At 36.2% G+C, this 15409-nt stretch overlaps 2 protein-coding genes across 6 annotated transcripts; one reads left to right on the top strand and one right to left on the bottom strand.

Annotated features, from left to right (window-relative positions):
- The first annotated feature begins 11 nt into the window (after positions 1-11).
- LOC137717242 (putative methyltransferase At1g22800, mitochondrial) lies at positions 12-6089 on the top strand. Of its 4 annotated transcripts, none has more exons than XR_011065765.1 (11): positions 12-218; positions 409-489; positions 1055-1133; positions 1728-1869; positions 1964-2033; positions 2878-2942; positions 3041-3119; positions 3405-3535; positions 4244-4308; positions 4418-4507; positions 5742-6089. XR_011065765.1 is itself a non-coding variant. In XM_068456542.1 (11 exons), the coding sequence occupies exons 1-11, from the start codon at positions 60-62 to the stop codon at positions 5853-5855; spliced, it is 1032 nt and encodes a 343-aa protein (XP_068312643.1). In that variant the 5' UTR covers positions 12-59; the 3' UTR covers positions 5856-6081. The 4 variants fall into 4 exon arrangements, 3 of the variants coding, with proteins under 3 accessions (XP_068312643.1, XP_068312645.1, XP_068312644.1); XM_068456542.1 differs by having other exon boundaries at positions 3405-3492; positions 5742-6081; XM_068456544.1 differs by lacking the exon at positions 5742-6089 and having other exon boundaries at positions 3405-3492; positions 4391-4501.
- Positions 6090-7650: 1561 nt separating this feature from the next.
- Positions 7651-10476, bottom strand: LOC137717241 (lysine histidine transporter-like 5). Of its 2 annotated transcripts, XM_068456540.1 has the most exons (9): positions 10441-10476; positions 10279-10320; positions 9732-9922; positions 9126-9509; positions 8594-8993; positions 8372-8477; positions 8084-8175; positions 7895-7963; positions 7651-7749 (listed from the first exon to the last, which is right to left on the bottom strand). In XM_068456540.1, the coding sequence occupies exons 1-9, from the start codon at positions 10474-10476 to the stop codon at positions 7651-7653; spliced, it is 1419 nt and encodes a 472-aa protein (XP_068312641.1). The 2 variants fall into 2 exon arrangements, with proteins under 2 accessions (XP_068312641.1, XP_068312642.1); XM_068456541.1 differs by lacking the exon at positions 10279-10320.
- Positions 10477-15409: the final 4933 nt, after the last annotated feature.

Here is a 15409-nt window from a genome sequence, read left to right as displayed (position 1 = left end):
TGATAAAAAAACGGACGTTGCATGTGAGAAAAACAAAAAGGTGGAGTGGAGAGCAAAAAATGAGAGGCTTGTACCGGAGGAGCTCGCTATGGAGGACAAGAAGAGAAGCTCCGCACTCACTCTTCTTCTTCTCAAATGCTCTCTGTACCGACGCCAACATTGATGGGGTTCAAAGCTCCAGGATCAAGGTCTTCGATCGCCACTTCAGACGCAAACAGGTTCTAATTTCCTCTCTTTTTTTCCCACAAATTTCAGTAAAAGCATCTAACTTTAGCAATTTCCAATTGGGTTGAGAGATGGGCATTCTGATAAATTATTGGATTAATGAAAGTTCATTTTTTTTTTCTCTCTCAGAAATGAAAATAATAATAATAATAATTGTTATTTGTTATTGTTGTTTGTGTGCAGCTTGATCGAGCTGCTTGGTTGATGCGTTCCAAGGATTCTTTTGTTGATACTGTGGCTGAGAATCTATTAGATCGTTTGGAGGTAAAAACCCAGTTTCCTTTTTAATTTACTTTAACTTTTTATGTTTAAATCTATTTGTTCTACTTAAGGAATGAATTATGATCAGAACAGAGAATTTTGCTACTATAATTTGTTGGCTTCATCACTGTTTAAATCTATTTCTGATGGTAAGAACACTGCTCATGACGATTTATTTAGTTCGGCATCTGTATGACATTGCATATCTTGAGGCTTGAGCTGTTCTATAGCCGATGAGCCGATACCTCATCATGCTGTTCTCTGTGGTTTTCATAGGACTCTGGTGATTTGTAAAATGCCATTTCCGTGAGTGCCTCTGTGCTTTCGAAAGTCCCTGTGTACATCTTTCTGGAAGGCTTTTTTATGTTTCTGTCTATGGTGCTCAATATTCAAAGAAAAATATTTCACTTTGTACTTAAGAATATGTATTTGTTATAAGAGAAATGATAACTTCCATTGAAATGTTTGGGCTTATGCAAAATGTTAGAACCCTATTATGTCATTGCATTTACACTGCTAGTATTTTCTTCCCTTTTGTGTATAAATTTCCATGTGTATCATATTGAAGGACTGCAAGAAAACATTTCCAGCGGCATTATGTTTAGGAGGTCAATTGGAAGCTGTCAGGCGCTTGTTACGTGGTCGTGGTAAGAAATTAGTTTTGTAATGCCTTTCTCCTTTAGGCTTTCTATTAGCTTTAACATATTGTCCGATGTGTAATTTTCATAGTTAATGAGATTAAATGGCTATTTCAAGCCTTATTGATGAAAATTATCTTATTACAAATGATGCTATTCAGGAAGTGAGTGAAAAGATTCTGTGTTGCCAGAGAGGTCCCGGTTGTTCCATGTTCTACATTTTCCACAATAAGGTTCTATGTAGTCTCGAATCTGTGTTTTGTGCTGGTGATTGTCTAACTTAGCTTCCCCAGTGATGTTTAATAAGAAATAACGGTATGATTGTTATTGAATTGGTACCACTCACCAATCACCAATTTCCTACCATGTATCACAGTAGCATCCATAAGTAGAGCCTTAACAGAAATGGTCTCTGTGTGTGTGCGTGTGTGACACAAGTGGACAAGTGGGAACAAAACAACCCAATCACACTAGTAGTTTCCAAGATAAGCTGACTAAGGCAAAAGCAGGGATAAATATATGGTGGCATAATGTGATTCCTCAAGTAAAATCTAACTTATCTTTTTTGGTTTTTGTTTTCATCTTTGTTTTCACCAATGCTAGGTGCCATTGAAAAGCTCATTATGATGTCTGTATCATCTGACATGGTAGAACTGTGTAGAAATGCTGAGCGTGAGTTACACACTGAAAACATTGAAACATCCTTTATGGTTGGTGACGAAGAGTTTTTGCCTGTTAAGGAAAAGTATCTCTCTACATTTAATTTCTTGGTTTTGGTTATGTTCTATCTTGAGGGATTTTTAATTTTGATAAAATATCCTCTAATTTTATGTGTGAAGTTCTGTGGATCTGGTATTAAGCTGCTTGGGACTTCACTGGACAAATGATCTTCCAGGAGCCATGATACAGGTTTTTTTACCCTTTCATTGTTGTGTGCCTGAACATTCAAGTTCAATGTTAGTTTTGGTATTTGGATCTGTTATAACTCATGTGAGGGTGATGCAAAGAATTCATGGAAGAGAATATAACAAAACACTTGTTAAAAACTGCATGTTTTATATATATATATACACACACACACACACACTGTGCTCTGAAAAATGCTTATTTATGTTATGGCTCTTCATTTCATATATGTACCTTCAAAACTATATAGATGATTTTAAATTTAAGCTGTTAGAAAATTATACTTTTTTCTTTTACTTTACAAAAGATTTAATAGCTTTTAGTCAAATTCCTAAATCATATTGAAAAATCAAATTCAGAACTTTGCAACTTTCAAAGTAGAACTACATAAGCTTTCATTTGCTGAGAAAATACGAATTTATGAGACATACTCGTTCATTGACCGAGACATGAGAAAAAAAATCTGCACGATTTGAATGAAACAGTATTTTTCAGTATATCAAATACTTAGCTTATAAAAACATGTGCAAAAACTCTTTTGTAATTGTTAACACCTTATTGAAAAGTTATATCAGTTACTTTTAAGGGGAGATATTCTGCTTGTAACCTTGTAGTTTTGTTGGTTGATGATGAAACATGATTGCTGTTGCTCTTATGCAGTTAATTCACACAAATTTATTGGTGATGTTCATGTGTGTACCCTTAATTTTTTTTTCTCTATTCATTTATCTGTGTTATATAATCCAGAATGTTATCATTATTGTCATCGTCATCGTCATCATCATCATCATAGAGTTCAGAATGTAACTGCATGAAAATATCTAAGACAAATGTTTATATTTGACAGTGCAGATTGGCATTGAAGCCAGATGGTCTATTTTTAGCAGCAATTCTGGGTGGAGAAACCTTAAGGTTGTTTATTCTTTGTTGACTTGTCAGTTACATTGAAACTTGAAAAGTAATTTAATTTTTTAATTTGTTGATGATTGACTTATCCTCTTTGTTACTAGAGAGCTGAGAATAGCGTGCACCGTGGCACAAATGGAGCGTGAAGGAGGCATCAGTCCACGAATTTCACCTTTGGCGCAAGTATGTAATTTGTTGCATAATTGCTTTCATTTGTCCACAAATATCACCTTTTGGCACAATGGCTACACGTGCCTCTCGTTACCAAATATAATTGATCTGCTTTTTAGACTCCTGTCACGCTCATGCCAAACATTTGGAGAGAGGGGGGGGGGGGGGACATTGAGAATACAAAAGCCCACATTGTTTTTGTTTCCATGCTCTGTTATTTTAGGTTTTCTGTAAAATTATATTATTGTGTGGTTAAAAATCGGCTTGTAAACCCTTCCACACATTTTCCTTGCTTAGGTGCGGGATGCAGGCAATCTTTTGACCAGGGCAGGCTTTACCCTTCCAGGTGTTGATGTGGACGAATTTGTAGTAAGATATCCAAGTGGTGAGACTTTATGGCTAATGCTTCTTGGACGTTCCATGTCTCAGTTAATATGTTCGCTCCTTCAATGTTCCATGTCTCAGTTAATATGTTTGTTCGTTCAATTTTAGGTTTATATGGTGTTTATTTAAGCTTAATTGCATGTTATCGCATGGGTGAAAAAATAATTATGGGCACAAAGTCCTTTACAATGAAATGGTGCATTGCACATGGAAGACAGAAAGGCCACTTGATGCCATCTAGAAGAAGTGGTAACTGGTGTTAGTATACTTGTGCTGTTTGATTCTTAGATTTATGGTGCCCTATGTAGAGATTGACAATATAGCTCTAATATACACACTCATGTAAAAAGGGCCTATATGACATATTATAACCCACTTTGTATATGAAATTTATATATTTCAAAGAGGGTCTACATCTAAAACAGTTCATTGATCCTTCAACTTCGGGGGCCTGTTTCATGGTACTATTTGTATATGGCTATGGCAGGCCCTAGTTTTTCAGCTCATTTTTCTGTTTGTTTTTAAATTCCTAGTTTTTTTTAGGTTGGGCAGGAAAGGGCGTGGGGCCTTGTATGCCAAAAATCTGACTGATTTGGGTAGCATTGAATTTAAAGTCCTCAGTTCTACAAACTTTATTCTTTTTTGAACCGAAGTATCTTTATTTTGCAATATTTTATATTAATGAATTTCCTCTTGTTATCCCTGTATCCTAAGTCTTAGTCATTATTTATTTTTCTCTCCATTCGGTGTAGCTCTGGATCTCATAGAACATTTGCGTGCAATGGGTGAAACCAATGCTCTGCTACAAAGGAACACTGTAAGATATATTTACTTTTGGGATAAACAACTTTGTTTCTTTACATTATCATTGTAAGATATATTTACTTTTGGATTGATAGGTGTGATATGCTTATAATTCAAACCAGATTTTAAAGAGAGAAACGGCCGTGGCCACCGCAGCAATTTATGATTCAATGTTTGCAGCAGAGGATGGCACCATCCCAGCAACCTTCCAGGTGAGCACATGATAAACTCCCTTACAAGTGATGGCTTGAAAAATAGATAATGAAATAACCGTCGTAACTGGGAAGAACAAAAGGATAAGGGCCGGTGTGGACATTCTGGATGGTCTGGTTTTTCGTGCATATGCCGAGTTGCTGACACCAGATGCCCGTCTCCCTTTTCTGGTTGACTGGCAGTATAATTTTTTTTTTCTTCTTAGTCAAATGGCATAGGTTTCTTGCTTAGATTTTAGGTCTTAACACTCGTGCATTAAGACCTAAAATTTAAGCATGTAGGGTTTTTCTACACCTTAAAAGAAGCAACCCCGTCGAGGATGGGATAAGAATCTAAATAAACTGATGAAAATGGTGCCTGTCATAGAAGTGCTACTAGCATTATGAAATATAACAAGCAGGTTGTCCGGCCAAGGGAGCCGGGTGAGCAAATGCACACTGGGACCAAATCTGGACATTAATGTTGATCAGAGAGTTTCTGTCTGTGCGTGTGTATATATATTAGAAAATGTTGTTATCTCCTACCATATGTTGCTTACGAGACTATTAACCGAAACAATTGAACAACTGGATTCTTTGTTGTTGTGTTGTTTGAATTTGTAGTCTAATAATATAAAATGTGGCGAGAGAACACTTTCACATGCTACATGAAACTACAATACGAAAAATGTAATTCACATATTATACGCTGTATTGAATGGTTTTTCAATACTTAACAAATTGAAAGTAAAAGTTTCCTTTTATAAATGACTGAAATTGGTGGTTCCGCTGGAATCCGTCATCTAATTTTTCATGTTACTTGTATGCTTATCTGAGATCTAAAATTGTCCAAAGGGACGTGGATTGGACAATGCTAATTTTTCTAAATGTACCATTCGAAAACATTTAGGATAATGAACACAGAGATAAACTTAAGTTGTTCGATTAACCAGCCTCTGTCCATCCACCCTTGCTTGTCTTTTGATTTGTTTTAGTCTTGTTAACTGAGAGTGTTCAAGCTGCTATGGTCTAGGATGTGTACGCAACCTATTCTAACGCAGTTTTGTTTTCCTCTCGTATGTTGTCTGTGCCATGGACTCGTCTCTTAAACTGTACCACTGAAGTTATTTGGAGATCTTAGTCCCACACTTGATTTGATCACTATCATATCTGTATTTGTGCACGTGTGTAACAAGCTGATCCAGAAACTCTGCTCTTATCGGACGAATGCGTCTGTGTGTTGTTGGATTTGCAGGTGATATATATGACAGGATGGAGGGACCATCCATCTCAGCAGAGGGCAAAGAGGAGGGGGTCAGCAACTGTATCTTTTCAGGACATCCAGAAGCAATTTGGAAGTGAGGATTGATCTCTCTATGTGCTCACGTTTTCTAAGCAAATGAAGGTCGACTGAGAGGAGAAAGTTGTACGGCCAAAATGTGGGGTTCGGTCAATCAGAATATTGGGCGATTGTTTTATGGGAGTTTTAACAAAACACTTCCGTTACTGTTCATTTTTAACGAAAATGACATTTTTACTCTAAAAAGTCACTCCTGTTACTATTCACTTATAATATCTTTTTATCATTTTGATTAAAACTCAAAGTTTTGAAGCCATTTTCATTAGTTTTTCTTTGTTTTATTTCACTTCATTTTTATAGATAATTTTCTAATTTTTATTAGAAAACTTTGCATAAATACCACTAAAAATGAAATAAAATTGATTGTTCTAATGAATCTTATGTCCAAGTGTTGAACTAACCAATTTCAAAAACAATATTTCAGAAAAATGATGAGTGTAAGGGTGATATGATGGGTTAAGAGCGTCTAATTAGTTTGACAATCAAGATTTAGTTTTTTTACCATTTTAGTCAATTGCCCCAAATGCCCGTTATCCTTGTTCAAGTTTATCACATCTTGTGCACTTGGAAGGATATTTAATCAATTCATGGGATAGGAGTAAGACCTCTTGAAACAGGAAAGCAATTTACATGAAATGATTTGGATTTGCAAACTAAGTGACGGTAAACTCGTTTTAAGTAGGTGCGCTTGAAATGAATTGGGGTGCAATACGACCCTAAAAAAAACCTAACCATTGGAAAGCTTACGTTAAAGAAAAAACTTTTGTTTTACTTTTTCATCTTGCATCAATTTGAACGTCAAACTGCTTGTCCAATCCTACATAAAGACTTTTGGAAGGTCTCCATCCCATTTTGAAAATCACCCTAAATCTGAAGAGTGTAAATTGTATTTAATCACAAAATTCACGTCTTATTGTATCGAGTTAATATATGTGGAGTAATGTCTAGCTAGGATATTTGTTAGGGGTCTGGTTTATTCCATGTGAAGTGTATTAGTGTAAATGATTTTGCTAGGATAAATATCTAAATATTTTATCAAGTGGTTCAAGAGTGGTTATGTGTGTGGAGAGATTTTTCAGTGTACTCAAAACACGATATGATACATCACTTGTCATAATACAAGTAGAGGTAGAAATACTTAAAATAAAAAATCACCTCTCCACTTATATTATGACACGCAATGTATTGAGCCGTATTTCAGTACCAGGAAAAAAAATCTGTGATTGTAATTTGATTGGTTGTGTGTATATAAACCTCGCTTTAAAAAAAAAATTTGATAACATAAGACGTAGGAGAGAGTATATTTTAAGGGAGAAGCCGTGGGCACTTCCCCATCCAAAACTTCACTGAAGAGTATTGATTTAGTAGACATGTATGGACTCAAAACTCAGAAGAAAAAAAAAAATGGAATCCAGAGCAGTAGCTGATCAAGCTTCAAGATATGAGGAAATAAATTAATGAATTCTAACTGACAATTAAACTGAGTTCCAACATTTCATTCTTGCTTTCCAAAAAATTCAAAAACAAGAATGCAAAAACACAAAACAAAAAAAAGAATGCGGACTTTTCCATATGTGAATCACGAGAAATTTTTAAGGTGTCAAGAACACAATCTGGTACACCAAGTGTCATAATATAATTGGCTGAAATTTTTTTTTTCAGTTTTAAACCAATTGTATCATTAGACTTAGTGGACTCGAACATGTTCCCACTTCCCGATACACTTAAAAATCTCTCGTAAACCACATCTTGCAGACTATCTATTCGATCTATTCTAATTAAGAAGAAATAAAACGTTCGAGCACTAAGAAAACATTTTGTAACTTTTGGCTTGTACAATAATCTCACGTGCTCCTCCTATGGGTGAAAAAATGGCCAGCAGGACGCCTACAACGATCGAAAACTGAAATCGAAGCACAAAATAAAAATGTAGAGTTTAGCTTTTGTGTATTGATTATATAAAACTTAACAAAAATATAATAACAATTTGATAAAATAAAGAATGAACATATGTCACTGAAAAGCTAGCTAATGTTTTCTGAACATACCCACGATGCCCACCAATGTTTGCTAAATTTTTTTGGTTTTTGTGTGACAATCCACATAATGCAAGGCATCTGCATCAAATTCAGTTCACCAACTTTAAATCGTACACACATACTAATTATCAAGATAAATACAATGTTAAATAATTGTGGTGTTATTTTTCGTTAGTTGAGATTGTATTATGAACTCACATAATATGATGTCGAGGAGAACACTAAGCCTCCAAATAACCCTAACAATCCTCCAAAAAATGGAATGCACATTGCAATGAATCCTGCTGTGACTATATAAAAATTTCCAAGAAAATCAAACATCATCAGAACACAAAAGATGTCACATATGTGAGAGAGAGAGAGAGAGAGAGAGAGAGAGAGAGAGAGAGAGAGAGAGAGAGAGAGAGAGAGAAAGAGAGATCATATATATAGAGAGAAATGATAATTTTGTTTCATTGGGGGGAAGGGTAGAAAAATAGTACTTACGTACGTACGCACTGCGAGCAATGAGGCGCAATTGTCGTCCTGGTTTGAATGTTAAATTATTTACTAAAAACGACTCGATCACATCAAACACAGGCATTGAAAATACCTGAAATATATTGAAGCATTAGCAATTAATTTAGTTAATTGATTATGTCATGACTGTCTTAATGGTGTATAATGTATGCATGCTTTTACTAATTATATAGTGTGTTGTTTAATTACCTGATAGCTTCCTATAACATGGAAAAACACCATAAGGTTGGCAACTGCGATGACCCAAGCAGGTTTTTCGAGTGAGAGGAGAACATCATCGTCTACAGTATTGCCAAAAGCCCAAAAGCCAGAGATTGCAACTGCAAGATAGCAAAATATTACGATGCTGTAAGCGACGACGACACCTCTCCACATGGCAATTCGTGAGGGTTTCTCTGGAGTTGAAGGGATTGTGGCTTGAATCTCTAAAGCCACGCTGTGTCCTGCAAAAGCAAACGCTATTGTTCCAAATCCACTCAACATATCAAATACTCTGCCTGGTGTCGAATGAGATCGAAATGAATGATCAACATGCTCGTGGTGATCCACACCCATTATTGTCGATGTCACAAACGCTATCATAGCATAACTGCATGCAACAAAGATATAATTTCATAAGTTTTTGGTTGACAAACAGGGTTCTAATAATATGTGGTTTAGATTAGAATCACATCATCAGAAATAACTGGAAATGAATAATTAACAAGGAAGGAATATATACCCGAAAGACATGAATGCCGCGAGAAGAGAAATTCCCTTCAAAGAATTGAAATTGGGAGATTGGGAGATCCCTAATTGCAAAATTGTGAAGAAGAGGATGAAATATGTTTGTTTAATATCACCTATGCTTGGAATAACAAGTTCGAAGAATTTTTTCAATGACTTGCCACCAGTGACTGTATACACAATGGATGAAGCCACTTGCACGGTCACCTGCTGCGGCATAATAATCCAGTACCCTAGTTTTGGCCCAAAACAATGCTGCCCTAGTTCTGGGTATCGATCAAAACGCTGTCCGGGAACTATTTCATGCAGTCTTATCAGTTGCCAGAATGAGTAGAAAGTGATCACCCAGGACAAGATTATGGCTGCAATTCCAGGGCCCCTGAATAAATAAATATCAACGTACCATAAGATATTTATGTTTAGTCACACTCCATCAAGCGTTTGTATCTAGAAATTTGATTCAGTTTTATATATGTGGTGTATATTAGCAAGAACTAAATTTCTTACTCTAACTATATATATATATATATATATATATATATATATAGAGAGAGAGAGAGAGAGAGAGAGAGAGAGAGAGAGAGAGAGAGAGAGAGATTACCAGCCAAGTCCTGATAATGCATATGGTAAGCCCAGTATTCCTGCACCAACAACAGCCGTGACATTGTGGAAAGCTGAGTACCACCATTTTGCATTCCTTTTAGCTGTGATGGGCAGCCAGTTATTTATGTCAAATTGCTCTTGGGCACTTCTAGTTTCAGCCCCTGCTCCAGTTGCATTCGTAGTGTTTTCCTGGATTTTAATTGCATACATAGAAATATATATTAGGTTCATTCACGAACAGCGATCAAGATACAAATTAGAAACCCAAAAGTAAACTATGTTAGATTTTTGGATCGCCGGGCTTGCCCTACTCTAACGATACTGATAGAATTCCCAATTTAACCACCTGTCTAATCCGTCAGGTGTGGGGTTTTACCACAAAATGTCTCGTTATTAGTTAGAGTAGGGTAATCCTATTTAAACCCATTGAGTTTCATTGAACCCACCAATGTGGGACTTTAACGAACTAACTAGCTATTGGTCTAGTTGAATAATGAGTATATATCACCCATCATAGACAGATCGATGAATCGGCATTCACATACCGGGCTGCTTCCTAGCGGATTAATAAACTCCGGGCTGCTTCCCTGGATTTGAATTTCATAGCAACATTAAATCAGTGTATTGTGATTTGCAGTACAAAAGATTTACGAAAAATAAAAGAAAATGTGTATGTTTTGATGAGTATCATAAACATATGCACTTACAGCTTGAGCACTTCTTGAGTGATGTGGGTTGGTCATTGTGGTAGTCTGGTTGATTGATTAGCTAGCTTGCCAAAGAGAGTTACTGTCAAAAGTACACTGGGGGAGCTTAAATACTAGAATTTGGATAGAGTGGAGTGTGCTGTCTGTATCTTAGAGATCCTAATTTGTTGGGTCTTGAATTAGTCGTAGAGTCTAAACTACAGTGTTGTGGTGAGCTGAGCAGTACACTGGAGAAAATAAAGGAACAACCAGATCAGCCTTATCTAATGTAATGTGATTAAAACTAAGTATTAATTACTCCCTTTAGGAAATATATAATTATCGAAATCAAACATCTTTCCTATTTTCTAACAATTTGTCCATGATTTTTGCTTTGTAAAGGATTTGTTTTGCAAAATTGTTAAATAATTACACTTACACATAGTTCTTCAGCATTTTAGAAGGAAAACCCTAGCTGTAATAACCAAATTAAAAGAAAGAAAAAAAAATATAGAAAACCCTAGACACAACAGTTTCTGTGGATCTTCTTAATTTGAATTTCGTTAGATCACGAAAATCACAAGAGAAAGTTATACAAGAGAAAATTACACATACGGAAGCCTAGTTATTATTTGAGGACTTATAACTCAACCACGAGATCAGTCTCTTTCAAAATCATTATAGATCTTCTTCTACCCTTTTGCACTAAACCTCCGTTTCATAGTTGCATCTTCTAACTGGTGCATCTGTAGGTCTTTGATTCATGTGTCCAAACTATCTTAACCGAATTTCTTTCATTTTATCTTCAATTACGGTCACTCACATTTTAACTTAGATATAATTGTTCTTAAATATCCTATATTTCCTTACGTGCTCACACATCCAATGAAACGCATTCTCATATCTGCAGCCGTCATTTTTTGCACATTTTGTTTTTTGATCGCCCAACATTATGTCCCATCTAGCAGCGCAACAAAGCAAAAAGAAAAAAAACACTGACTTATTCATTTTTATTTTGCAAGTTTTGCGATGTCAGTTTCTAGGTCAAACTTTCATTTCAAGATTTGAGAGATTTCAGGTTTCTGTTTATTTTGATTATTCTAGCTAGGTTTGTTAGGAGTAAATCAATAACTTTTTGAGGTTATCTTCGACCTATATTATAAATTTTATTATCAAATTCTGAAAATTTTCTCGCAGACTCCAGATCGTTTCTGGGGTTTAACAAAGAAATTGATTAAAATTTCTCCAAATTTTCAATGTTAATGCATATGAATTTTTTTTTTTTTTTTCATGTTATTTGAAATTTTTGTACTACAGAGACATATCTTGTAGTGTCTTGGTAATCCACCTATATATCCAGACTATTCACTATGAAACATCTGACTACTAGCGGAAATAAAAAAAGGCAGCCAGTGACACAAATGGCATTGACAAAGGCTAATGAATGTTGTAAAACTGGATATGTGCCAGTGACGAATGCAATTGCCATGAACACCATGCCGAGCGTGGTGTAAGTTAACATAAACTCTAACAAAGGGGGCGTAAAACAAAAAAAATGCTGATTAGGGCCGGGCATACTATACTTAATTAACTCGTCATTAACGATAAATAATAAATAAATAAAAAGAAAAAGTAAGGCCATTCCATTTCGACAAAAGATCCACGCCCAAATTCCATAGCTTTGGATCCGCTATCCCGATCAAGATTTTCGTACCCCAAAGGGAAAGGTCCTTTCCTTTTTGGCCAGTTGTGGGCGAGGAGGGATTCGAACCCCCGATGCTGTGGTTCGAAGCTACATGCTCTAATCCTTTGAAGTACAGACCCCACCCCGACTAAAATATTAATTACTTTTGTAATGGCAATTGGAATGATATTAACTCCTATTATTCATTATCTATGTTACGCCAGATGTTCTATGGATACAAGCTTTTTATTTCATAGTCGACCAAACTGTCTTTCCCTCGGGGCCCCATAAAGAGGTGGCACGCAACAGATGAACTGGAGAAAACCCAGGCTAAGGTATTTGTTATAACGAATGCTTGAAAGGCTTTGGTTCTAATCAGAATTGCAGCACCCTCACTGTTGAAACCACCTGGCATGGTGAAGCCTGCTGTGAATGTTACAGTTGCTATGAGTGTGGTTACCATCAAATGGGTATCACTCCTTTTCTTCGAGATATCTGCAATCCTCATTTTACTGTCTTCTTTGCTCTTGTTTCTGGCTTCCTCTTGTTTTGCTCTCTTTTTCTTCGGGAAATCTGCTACCCTCGTTTTCTTCAAGTAAATCTACAAATTAAAGTGAAGTAACACTTGGGAACACAAGCTCGACTGTTATAAAGCTATGTTCTCACTTTAGGGTCACATTAGTTTTAAATCAGAGTACGCATAACATACGAATGAACAAACACATTACAAAACTTTGAATATTAATCGGTTAACTAAAACAAAGAGAATACTACAAATATGCCGAGATGGTTACAACCAAAAGACTACATTGTGAATTACATAATTAAAGAACTAATCCTAATCCCTAATAGATAAGGAAACAAAACTCTAATTTCAATGGGTTAGCTCAAATCCTAAACTAACAAGCAAACCCAAACAATTAAAGAAATGTATACTAATATTTTCTAACAACAATTTCACCACTACGTTTGCGCACTGTGTGGAGAGGTTAACTAGTTAGATATATAGATAAATATAGGTAACCGTAACTATACCTCTCTAAAATACCTAGTATTAACAAAACACTCTTTGTAAACTACAAGATGATTAAAAGACAACTTGATATTCGATCACAAAATACAATTATGGGCAATAATTAATTTTTCATAACAAATTTTGCTATTTTTTTTAAACCTCACTCTCATGTTAGCATATGACACGCCCCGATCCCAGTGTTCGAAGGACAACGGTATGGCCACGTGCTGGCCGACACCCGAGGGTGACACAAGCCAATTAATAAATGCATATGCCGAGAACATGCGAAACATGCATATAAATTTCGCGCATAACTACGCAATGTAATATTCAAGTACAAACCTTAATAGAAAATATAATAATATTCAATTGCTAACAAAATAAAAGTGATAACATGACATGTTCAAAGCATACTACTAATTCAGAATACAAGTGGAAGGTAAACTAGAAAGTGCGATTACAGGAGATGTCCTACATAGAGAGGATGAAAAAAATTCACTGATATGGGAATGTCTTGTAGCTTGGGTCGTATGCCTTGTTCCTAGGTCCTAAGGGGGGCATAAAACAAAACATGAGTGGACCAAGTTTTTATATAAGTAATACTAAAACAGTTATTCTTCAACGTACTAACCCCCAGTTTAGAAAACTCATATAGCATGATAAATAATAGGTTTTCCGAAAACCCTAGCATGCCATAAAACCTTTCAAAAAACATATGTCATAAAAAGTGTGCTTAGTAGTGGTATCACAATCGCCCAAAGGCCCTACATCATCCGCCCGAATGCATATATAAGTATCATTCGCCCGTAGGCACTACATCACCCAACCGAAGCCATATATAAATATCTTCCACCCGAAGGCACTACATCGCCCGACCGAAGCCATATATAAATATCTTCCGCTCGAAGGCATTACATCGCCCGACCAAAGCCATATATAAGTGTCATTCGTCCGTAGGCACATAGTATGAATAACCACTAAGTAAGCACAGAAAATCATGAACATAATCTTTCCAAAATATATCTCATCAAAGCTTAATAGCTCAAACATCATATCATAAATCCATTGTTCATAAATATCTCTGTAAACATAAATTCGATAAAGCATGATATTTCATAGAGCATAAATCTGATTTACTCATAAACGTTTCATAAAACGTAGTTATAAAATCATGTTTTTTATGTATGCATTTCTAGTAATTAAAATCATGCATTTTGGAAGGGGTCCACTCACATATACTCCGTCGCCGAAGAGCCATGTGAACTAGAAATGCCACTAACAAACGCATCTAAGCATATAAAGGGACCAATTGATACAACTATACTAAAACGATTGAATTTGGGAAAACAGACATCATAAACGGATTCAGGACGTCGAAAAAACTAAAGTGGGACATTGGGTTCTCCACGCACCGCCGCACACGCCGCCACACTTGTCGCCATGCGCCGAGTTGAGTCGCTGGAAAATTGGCTGGAAAAGTCGTCAACACCGTTATGGACGACGGCAGAGCACAGCATCTCTGGTGGAGGCGCGTGTGCTCCATGAGCTGGCCATGGCAATGCCCACACGTCGACCTTCGAAACTGGAAATATCCCAGATTTTTCCCCTAACTTCAAGAGCCCATTCCGAACTCGATAAAAATCCAAATTGAGTAATTCAAAAGCCAAAGTGTAGTTAGAAATGTGGAAAAGAGATTTATACCAAGTGGGGACCGAGTGGTGGCCAGAGTTGGCTAGAAAATGGCCTGAAAGTTGGCTGGTCCGAGTGAAACTGGGGAACTCGCCGAATTATGCGCAAACTTTAAACGTTCATAACTTCTTCAATACTTAACCAAATCAAGTGATTCAAAAACGAAAATCATAATTCTCAATGTGATGAAGAGAATGGTACCTTGCATGACGGTTGGTGATGTCTAGGTTGTTGTTGTGTGATTTGTTGGAGTGAAAACCCTATAGGAGGGTTGGTTGTTTAGAGAGAGAAAAGAGCGGCCCAAGAGTGAGAGAGAGTTAGAGAGAGTGAAATTTCAGAAAATAATAGAGGGGAGAGGGAAGAGAGCATCACAAGGGAAAATGAAGGAGATTGGGGGATAAAAATCTAATGTGGGCCCCAGTGGCTCACACATTAAGGCCACAAAAGACGAAACATGAAATATCCGAAAAAAAGTTCGTCGTTTTGAAACATAAAATCTTCGTTATAATTCCAAATTTAAATCCATTCGCGCCTACACGTTCGTTGCGATGAGTATATAAGAATAAACTAAGAAAATTAGTAATACGCGTTACAACGAGACA

This window comes from Pyrus communis, chromosome 15, assembly GCF_963583255.1.
Source record: "Pyrus communis chromosome 15, drPyrComm1.1, whole genome shotgun sequence".
NCBI classification, from domain to species: domain Eukaryota; kingdom Viridiplantae; phylum Streptophyta; class Magnoliopsida; order Rosales; family Rosaceae; genus Pyrus; species Pyrus communis.
Note: the sequence above shows the minus strand (reverse complement) of the source record. Positions and strands in the feature narration are given on the sequence as shown.

Excerpts from the sequence above, each read along its gene's own strand:
- LOC137717241 (XM_068456540.1), bottom strand. The coding sequence starts at position 10,476 with ATGACCAACCCACATCACTCAAGAAGTGCTCAAGCT. Across the intron at positions 9,510-9,731 it reads GCATTATCAGGACTTGGCTG|GGGCCCTGGAATTGCAGCCA; the intron begins GTAATCTCTCTC and ends TTATTTATTCAG. Across the intron at positions 8,994-9,125 it reads GCGGCATTCATGTCTTTCGG|TTATGCTATGATAGCGTTTG; the intron begins GTATATATTCCT and ends TGTTGCATGCAG.
- LOC137717242 (XM_068456542.1), top strand. The coding sequence starts at position 60 with ATGAGAGGCTTGTACCGGAGGAGCTCGCTATGGAGGACAAGAAGAGAA. Across the intron at positions 3,493-4,243 it reads TGTAGTAAGATATCCAAGTG|CTCTGGATCTCATAGAACAT; the intron begins GTGAGACTTTAT and ends CATTCGGTGTAG. Across the intron at positions 4,508-5,741 it reads CCATCCCAGCAACCTTCCAG|GTGATATATATGACAGGATG; the intron begins GTGAGCACATGA and ends TTGGATTTGCAG.